This window comes from Pistacia vera, unplaced genomic scaffold, assembly GCF_008641045.1.
Source record: "Pistacia vera cultivar Batoury unplaced genomic scaffold, PisVer_v2 Contig503, whole genome shotgun sequence".
Lineage (NCBI taxonomy): Eukaryota > Viridiplantae > Streptophyta > Magnoliopsida > Sapindales > Anacardiaceae > Pistacia > Pistacia vera.
This window is the reverse complement of record NW_022196339.1, coordinates 1,717,979-1,728,030: the sequence shown is the minus strand read 5'-3', so window position 1 is coordinate 1,728,030 and position 10,052 is coordinate 1,717,979. Positions and strand designations below refer to the sequence as shown.

The 10,052-nt window shown below is 32.7% G+C and overlaps 1 protein-coding gene across 1 annotated transcript; it reads right to left on the bottom strand.

Moving 5' to 3' along the window:
* On the bottom strand, window positions 1-2,133 carry LOC116105704 (nudix hydrolase 26, chloroplastic-like). The gene is made up of 6 exons (XM_031392115.1): window positions 1,853-2,133; window positions 1,689-1,739; window positions 1,163-1,255; window positions 949-1,040; window positions 266-380; window positions 1-66 (listed from the first exon to the last, which is right to left on the bottom strand). The coding sequence occupies exons 1-6, from the start codon at window positions 2,066-2,068 to the stop codon at window positions 1-3; spliced, it is 633 nt and encodes a 210-aa protein (XP_031247975.1). The 5' UTR covers window positions 2,069-2,133.
* Between the last annotated feature and the right edge of the window lie 7,919 nt (window positions 2,134-10,052).

The window sequence follows — 10,052 nt, the reverse complement described above, 5'->3', positions numbered from 1 at the left end:
TTACTGAAGATAAGGAGTGAAAACTGTCAAAACTTCCTTGTAAACAGACTTCTTGAAATCCACCGCCTTCAAAGCCACCAAAAGCAAACCCAAAATTTAGAGAAGAAACACTAGGATATACTGTAATAGAGTCGGAGTCATTTTCTAATGCGAACGTCCATAAATTAAAATCCAAATTCAAATATATATATATATATTTAAGAATTTTTGTATGATATAAAACTAATTCTGATATGAACTAATTAAAGAAGTAAGGTCTACTTACATGGTCAATTATTTGTTCCGCTGTCATCCATGACCACTCGCCGAACTCAGGTTTCTCAGTCCCATCGCCCCGAAGATTGACCTCTTCGTCCTTCCCAGTAAACTTAAAAAGATACCTGGATTGTTGCATTCTTACATCAGAAAGACAATAAAACAAATGCAGATTGGAATTGACATGAAAACTAAAGTAAATAGTATCAATTGTAAAGCAGCAAGTGCAGAGCTAATATGCAGGGTAAAGTCTTTGAAGAAAAAGCACACAAAAACTATTGGCGTAAATCTTGTGTGTCTACTTCATAATTGTTGGTAGAGAGAAGGAAATCAAGGAGACTCAGTGCTGAGTTGGTGTTTGCTATCACTGTATACAGGGCTTTGTAATCTCTACAATTACTGGTCATATACAGACCTCTAGACATATGCACAATATTGTAGTCTTTCTTCATAATTAATAATAACCAAATCATCCTCTCTTCTTCCCTATATGTATTATACTTCTAATATTTTCTACCAATTCTAAGCTGGGGCTAGATTGGTGACTGGTTGAAGTAGCAAATATTCTAGTCATTTCATACATATAAAAGTTTTTTGGCACGTCGATGGAGATGTACACCGACGCAATTTGGCTATGTTCCAACGGATAGAATGCATCGGTAGAGGTCATTTCTAGTAGTGCAAGTTAGTTACCATTTCTGAACTTGGCCTTTCAAGAAGTATCCCATATGTTTAATTCTTTCCCTGACTTCGGGAGAGAAATCGTATGTCACCCAATGAGGAACCTGCATTCATATTTGAATTCGCAATAGATTAGAGTATTATTAGACACTCCTATACTCGAACACAGAAAGAAGAGAGTTATACATGAATGAAAGAATCAAAGAACAATGAGTAAAAGCGAAACCTCGGCAATAACTTGTGCTGTGCAAATTCCAGTTTCTTCTCTTAATTCTCTTATGGCTGCAACTTTCGGATCTTCACCCTCATCAATACCACCCTGTTCAACAAGTTAATATTTAGATGACACAAGATATGCCACATAAAAGTAGTACATATTTTAGAAGGATAACTCAAGGAAATGCTACCGGCTTCACTTGAACTATAATAATATACTGCAAGTTTCTAGCTCTGTTAATAGTCAGAATCTGGGTATCTTTAATTACATGTAAAAATTCCCCAAAACATAGCTATTACTAATAATCCACAAATGTTCAATCTCCATTTTATTTTTCTTTATTTGATAATCTAGAAATCACAATTCAAAAATCCTATGAACCCAATAATCTTTGCGAAGCGAAAGACAATGGCCTTTGGCCATGTTAATGTTCGGCTAACACCTCATCGATCAGTCTCCATTTTATTGAAATTTACATGAAACACCACTTTACAAAAATCGCTTTACCGGGATTTGTACCTGACGGTACAGTTACCTGGGGCATTTGCCAAGCTTCGATTACAGTGAGTCTTGAAGCTGCAAAAATCTGAAATATTTATGCAAATCCATGATCATTTTATTAATTAATATAAACCAATAAAAATAAAAAACACAGACAAAAATTTAGAATTAAGAGCGTGAAAGGTTATTAAATTAAACCTTTTTGGAAGAATTGATGAGACAGATACCAACGTTTTTCCGATAGCCTTCAGGAGGCCAGTCAAGGGATGAACACGCAAGTGGTTGGGTGGAGATTTTGGCTCGTTTAGGAGGGTATTTTGGGAATGCAAAGCAAGTGTTGGAGGGATTAAGAAGAGAGGAAGAAGGACGAAGCGGGAAATTTAAGGAGATGAAGGGGGTTGAAGCCATGGCCATTGTTTTTCAAATAGCTTTTGCTCTCTGTGTGTTATTCCTTCAACTATGGAGTAACGTAAATTCCAAAGCCATTGCTATGGTGAGGTTTTATGAAATTTGCGAAAAAAATAAATAACTCCAAAATCACATTTTCCATTTATGGTTAACAGTAAACTAAATGCTTTTCTCAACAGAAAAAAAAAAAAAAAAAAAAAATATATATATATATATAAAAGGTGATAAGATAGTCTGAACATCTCATTGCCATTGGTAGCCTTGCTTAGTTAGAGAATTCCACAATTGGTGTGCAAATATAAATAGGTTTAAATTCCACTGTTGTTTTTGTATGAATGTGAATTTTGTCTTGATTATATTTGAGTTTGGTATATTGGAGGAAATTAAAAACCATTATTTCATATGTTAAGTCAAAGTTTTCGATAATTTATTATATATTTGAGTTTGGTATATTGGAGGAAATAACTTTTTTATTAATTTCACGTGAAAAATTATGAACATTCTGGCAGTGTTCTGAAACCCAGACCGAACCGGTTGATCGGATCGAGGATCGATAGCCTTTCTGATTCGGTTCAGGTTCCAAGGGGTTTTTGTTACATTTCAAACTTATAGAGACTAATTTGTAATTTTATAGGGGTGTTTTTCAAATTTTCAAAACTTTAGGGTCTGTTCGTTTGTTATTTTGGATAGAATTTTAGATATAGTATTGGATAGTTGAATAGGGTGATTATTATGAGGTAAAATTTAAAAATTAATAAAAAACCCCATAGGTTTGCTAATTTAACTAAACACCCCAATATATAAAAATTTTGTGAAATGACAAAAACACCTCCACCTACCTAGAGTGTCAGATTCCGGTCACCACTGTCAGAATCTGGTCGGAATCTGGTGTTACAACGTAAACTGGTCGGATCTGGCCGGTCGTGCATCGATCTGACCTTTTTCGGTCAGATCTGCCACGGATCTGGCAGAAAAATGCCAAATCGATGGCCAGATCTAGTAGTCAATGGCCGCAAAATGCCAGATCTGGCCGTCAGCGACGACCATTTCTTTGGCCATTGTTGACGACCAGATCTGGCCTTTTCTGGCCAAATCCACTGTGGACCTCGCCGGAAAAGGCCAGATCGACGAATTACCGGTCAGTTCCGATCGTTTGTACGCCGTTGTGACAGATTTTGGCTACCAACGACGGTGGTTGCTGGAATCTGACAACTATGGGTAGGTGGGGGTGTTTTTGTTAATTTTTAAACTTTTTTCTGGGGTGTTTAATTAAATTAATAAACTTAAGGGGTCTAAAAGTAATTGAGTAAAATATAATAGTATTTCCTAAATAATGAAACAAACGGTTATTTTAAGAATAGGATTGAGAATAGGGTATGAAATATTAAACCAAACGGACCCTTAAAGACTACTTCATACTTTTGGGGCATTTTTAAATATCTTAATTTTAGGGACTAAATTCAAGTTTTAGGGGTGTTTTTGTAATAAATTAAAATTTTAAGGACTAATAAATTTTTGAAAAATATTTTTATTGCTAACGTCATCGGTCCTATCGACTGGATTAATCAACTCGGGAACTGGACCCTTGATTGGGTCAAGCCGTCAAGGCTCGATGCAGTTTTTAGAACCTTGCATTCTGGCATTAATAATTAACTAGTTTACATTAAAATTTTGACTTAAAACTTCAACTATTTAAAATTGCTGCCAACAATTTCAAAGGTGCCAAATTTGGAGCACTTACTTTAAAATTACATATTTTGGTCAAATGAAAAGGTTTTGGTAATCTAAACGAAGGACTCCTATTTTGGTCATAATAGTGATTGGTGCTCATACGAGGCTAGTGATTTTTAGCCTTCACTTTTTTATAATAGCCCCCATTTTTCTTTTTATTATAACAAGTTAACCTTAAATAAAATTATTATAAAGGACGCTCTGAATTCTAAGTACACTCTTTACTTATTTTATTTTCTTTTATTTTTTATAACATTTAAAACTGATAGTTTTATCTTTTAAATTGATTTAAAAAAAAAAAACATAAAAAATAGTCAATTTTCACTTCTTCATCTAATTTACTTTTTCGGCTAATTTGAATTTTCATATCCTCATTCTTTTTTTTTTTTTTCATGTCTATGTTGTTTTCTTAAACCTTAGAGGTATAAAATAATCCGTTTTAAACATTAAAAAAAACACAAAAGTAGAACTTTCATTTAACAGATTATCTCACTTATTGGTGGGTTTTTTAGAATGATTGAAGTTATTTTAGGAACACGGAACTTTACACACACAACTTGTTGGTTGATTGAAGAGTATAGAAAATATAAAATCCATTAACAATTAAGAAGACAAAACCTTGAGTTTATGAGACTTAAAATCTATTTAGTAATAAGGGTAGTGAATTTTATTCAAATGAGGTTTTATTCAGAGTTTAGTGGGGTTAAAATAACACTCTCTTAACAAAATAAACCATGCTTTAAGCGTAAATAATAATCATTGAGCCCACCAAACGGCTAGGTCCAAACATAACATAATTAATTAAAGAGTAAACGACTCTTCCCACCGAAGGTTTGCTCACAATTTTTCGCCTAAAAATTTCAAAATATCACTTTCCACCCAAAGTTTAATATATTAATACCCAAAGCCAATTCCAAATGATTCGGAGGCGAAATTCTCTTGTCACCACCCTTGAATCTCCGATTTCTTTCTACAAAACCTCTTACTTCGGTATCTGATTTCTCGTCGATTACTAACCACTGCAAAGTTAGGGTTTCTTGTTCTTAGTTGATTTCAAACTGATTCCAACGGCGATATTCAATCGATCACCACCATTTGATCCACGACCTTACTCTATAAAACCCTCTTACCAGGGCTCTGATAACTCACCGAACGCTGACTAAGAAAGTAAGTGTATTTTGAGTATTAATAGAATATAAACTTTGGGTGGGAATGTGGTATTTTGAAACTTTTTGGGTGGAAAAGTGTCATTAAGGAAACCTGGGGGGGGAAAAAGTGTTTTACTTTATTAAAATCTAAGCTAATGACTTGAAATTCTCGAATAGTCACAAACCTCCTTTAAAGTTTGTCAAGACCTCTCTAAAATTTTTTAATACAAAAGTTAATGGCAAATATTAAGCTAGAATTCCAAAAAAAAAAAAAAAAAAAATTTAAAATGATTTTGATTAGCATCATATGTGACATTAACTTATAATTTACTAATTATTTATCACTTACAGTTAATACATAAAAATATCATATCACTTCAAATATAAATTTGAAATATTATTTAGATTCATGATAAATATAGTCAAACTTTCGATTATTTATTTAACAAAAAAAGATAAAACAATAATTTTTTGATAAAGAAACATTCATAGAAAGAAATTATGATATCCTTTATAGAATCTAGATAGTCACTACACTCGTCACTCACTACCAAACATTAGGTTTCAAATGTATTTCCCCATTGAGGTTCATGAAAAATCATTTACCCTCCTTGAGTTTGAGAAATATCTTTGACTTCCCTACTTTTATTATTTGTGTATAGGACCAAATAGTTAGAGGTGCGCAAATCTCATTAATACCCTTAAACAGTAAATAATTTATTTTTTAAATAATAACTCTGTTTAATAGAATTTCATGATACTAATTATTTTGTTACAAAAAATAGGGGAGAATTTTGCATGTTTTCAAACTTGATGGGTGGCAGTTTCCTTGCAAACCGTAGGGGATAAGTGATTTAAGCCAAATTTGTATAATTAGAAGATCAAAGTTATAGGCTCCTTTGTTTTCTTTTAGAATAGTATTCTATTCTGAATAAGATTTAATCAAACATGATAGGATCTTGAATCTGTTTGGTACATTTGGAAAATAATTTATAAAAATATTTAGATTATTTTAAACCCTTATATTTAATTTATTAAACACCCCTATAATAAAAGTTTATAAATAACAAAACACTCCCCATCACTAATAATTGTCGACAGTCGACCACCATCGTCAGACGGTGGCCAAAAGTCGTCGGAATGGCGCACGACCAAACTGGATCTGATGGTCGTATGCCGATCTGACCTTTCAGCCAGACCACATAGATTGCCCGGAAATAGCCAGATCTACGACAAAGATTTGGTCGTTAAAAATGACATATCTTGATTGTCGTTGACAGCCAGATTTTTGTCCGTAGATTTGGCCATTCCAGCAGATCCATGGTGGATCTAGCCGAAAATGGATAGATCGACACATGATTGTCAAATCCAGTCGGTCGTGTGTCGTTACAACGTCGGCGGCTGGCGACGGGACTGTTGGCAGGTCATAAGGGCTTGGGTGGATGGGGGTGTTTTTATAATTTTAAAACTTTTATTGATAAAAATAATTATTAATGTTTAAAGTTGAATAAAATATGATTGGATTTTGAGAACATAAAACAAAAATATTTTTTAAGATAAGATAGTGGAATAGGATAGTGGTAAAATAGGGAAAAAAAAACGAAGCCATAAAGCTTTAAACCAATTTAAATATAGTTAGCTTAATTTCTTAAAATTGGAATAAATTTATCGGTCCAATAATTTTACCAAGAACCTCCTAATAGCGTTATAAATAGAAAAAAACTAAAATAAAGAAATCATTATCGTCATTTTAATCAAATACCTCATCTCTAGTATACCTTTACTAGTACTCCAATCAAGATGAAATTTTGACACAGAACTGAACTTTAATGTATTTCTATATGGAATGCGAAACCAGTTGACTGCTCAGTAGAATTTGACCTTGAGGTCTTAGATGTACTTCTTAGTAGGATTTAAACATTTTTGTGTACCTCTATGTAGAATCTAAATTCAAATGGACCCTAAGAGAATTGAACCTAGATGTATTTCTTAGAGATAAATGGAACACAAATGACCTTCTAACCATTTGTAAAAGAAAAAAGAACGAGTTCCTTCAATCTATTCGGGAAGTAATGTTTATTCATGTGTCTTTTACGTATCTTGTGTATAATCAGAATATAGATAAACTTTTAATGGATTTTGATCCAGATATACCTTTTGGTATAATTTAAACCCTGAGTACCTCTTAGAAAATTAGAATTTAAATGAAGTTCTTAACATCTGTAAGAGAAAAAGAACGAATTTTATATTATCAAACAAAAATTCTTTCCATTTCTCTGAAAAACAATAAGAATAAGTGGGAATTGAAGAATATCAGAAGATGATATTAATGGAATCAATGTGGATTCTATCTGTGTTTATTCTTGCAGATGAAAGGAAGCATTCATAGAATTAATCATATATATAACATATCCAAATGTGAATTAAAATTAGAGATAAAAATGAGCAAGACAGAAATAAAAAGGGAAAGTCAAAATCAAATTTGCTAGAAGCAAAAGTGGGGCCACAAAGCCAAAAGGAAGCTCCAAGTGTTAGAAAAAATTCTGCTTTTTTCTCCCTCTCGTTACATCAATTGGCAGTTACAGCTGAACTTTTATAAAAAAATCTCTCATTCTCAGTCTCCACGTAGCACCGAAGTGTTAATATAAATATATTTTTAACTCTCCCTTTCTTCGTCTTTTCATGGCGACAACAATGGCGGACTTTCCTCCAACCCCAGAGGACGGAGAGCTCTGGCTCCTTCTGAAACATCCATGAAATTACTTCTGCAAATGTCACAGTTTCACCCCCAAGACACACCCTTTGCTCCACCATCATCACATCCTCCTGTTCACCCAAACTTAAGGTAATATTAATTTTCCCACTTTCCCACTTTCTTTACTGTATTTTTAGGCGTCTCATTACTTTTGGCTCACAAATTGCAGATTTGCTTTGGTTCTCATGGTGTTAACCAAAATGGTGTTCGCCGGAACTTGCAGTGAATCCTCCAACCTTTTACGTTTACCACCAATTACACCCGTTGTACAGGTGAATCAGAATACAGTGAAATATATTTAAAGGAGAAAAATATCTTATTATACAAGGTTTCATAAACATTTAATTAATTTGTGTAGGGTTTTAGGAGAAAGGAAGCATGGTTTGTGTTGAAAAAAAGGAGGAACAGTGGTCTTTCTTCCTCCTCGTTCAGTGAATACTCCTGCAGTTTCTAAGAAAAAACCTGAAGAGATTGGATCAAATCCTGGAGTTGCCACTCAAAAGAAGAAAGGGTAGGTTAATTTAACGTTGCATATTGGAAAATGTTATTTTTAGTTCGATGATAATATTAATATAAAAAAATTGAGTTATTTGAAAGGTGTTTGAGTGTGTCTTTTGTTCCCTAATTTGGGTTAAACCATATGAAAATTTGTTGTTTAGTTGAAAAATGAAGGTGAAACTGGCTGTTCATCATTTTTGATGGGTTTGCATTTAGTAATTTGGTTATTCCTTTTATGTACATGTTCATGATGCATTGATAATCAAGGGTTTTGGTTATATCAGAGTTGGAAATTGTAAATTTCTACATTTGTTGTAGTTCTCCTATCATTAATTTCAATGCCAAGACCCGTATCATATGTTTTATCAAGACCACATACTAATCACCGTGTTATGATAATCCGTTTTTCTGTGTGTCGCTGAATTTGAACTTCCGCTAATAAAACCATTATTAATGTTGTTGAATATTATCTATTTTTTGCACATAATATTTTGTTTTTTGTTATATTAGATTATTTATTATTGATGATCGAATATTTGAAATATATAGGTGGGAAGAAGGAAGGAGGAAGTAATGAGGAGATGAAATGGAGCAGCATGAAGAAGGAAAGTCTGGAAAAGAAAGAGCAGTACTCTCCATCCTCCTGGGATTTGTTTGCCTCAGATTGGACTTACTAAAAACCAGAACCTTGTTCCTGAATTAACTTCTCCGTTATAGGAGAATATGAAATAAATTAATAAATAATTTTTTTTTTTTTGTTACAACGGAGTTTCAAGTCAATTTATACGCAACTCAAATAATCCCTTTGAACCTTGAAACTATCAGCTGAGTAAAAGCTCCAATAACTATCTCTATTAAGACCAAAAGAAATACTCGAAATCAAAACCTCTCGAGTAATACTCCCAGGGTTTTTATTGAACCACGATCATTTTGAATATTGCATTTGTAGAATTGTAATAGGTTTGATGACATGGATCTAGACAAACTAATATACTTGAATTAGAAATCAAGTCGACTTTTTCAATTTAATTATTTATATTATTTACAAAGTAGAGCAACATAACATAATAAGTTTTCAATAAGAGAAACCTGTAGGAATTGTAGGGAAATGATTTGTTGACTAAGAGCATCTCCAATGGTGTTCTTTATTTAAAAAGCATATTTTATTAAATAATGCCTCTCATTGATTTTTAAATATAAAAAACAAATTTATTCACAATCCAATAGACTCTTTAAATTTTAGGAGGAAAAATGTTTTTAAAAAAAAGAAACTTAATAGGAAAGATAAATCATAAATAAAAGCATAGAAACTTACAATTTTTATTTAAAATTAGGATAGAGAGTGAAATTTAACTCTCTAAATGAGAGAGTCAATCCCCTCTTTTTATATATTTAAAGAATAAGAGTTATTGGATCTTGTTTCTATGGATAAACTCTTTATAAAAGAGTTTAAGTCATATAACGAGTCATTGGAGCGCTCTAAGTCGGAAATGATTTAATAAAAATAATTTGCTAAAGTCAAATTAAGTTCTTCTCCAAACGATAATAATATAATTAATTATGGACCTTCGTATAATTATATTCATATTATTGAATATCATAACTGAGACTAGGTGGCTTCCACAAAATTAAAGAAATAGCAAACGACATGTTCCCATCCCGTGTTTAGCGAAATCCAAAGTTCATACCCTTGATTGCATTTATTACAAATTGTCATATTTAAACTAACACTGTTAATGAATTTTGACTTGTGCTATTACCACATTGTCCTTGACTTTTGAATTCACCCCACCCAACCATCATCACCATCACCATCCAGCCACCACCACCACCCACCAAGCCCACTTGACTGCCGTTA

Excerpts from the sequence above, each read along its gene's own strand:
- LOC116105704 (XM_031392115.1), bottom strand. The coding sequence starts at position 2,068 with ATGGCCATGGCTTCAACCCCCTTCATCTCCTTAAATTTCCCGCTTCGT. Across the intron at positions 1,740-1,852 it reads TCATCAATTCTTCCAAAAAG|ATTTTTGCAGCTTCAAGACT; the intron begins GTTTAATTTAAT and ends TAAATATTTCAG. Across the intron at positions 67-265 it reads CGGAACAAATAATTGACCAT|GCGGTGGATTTCAAGAAGTC; the intron begins GTAAGTAGACCT and ends GTGGCTTTGAAG.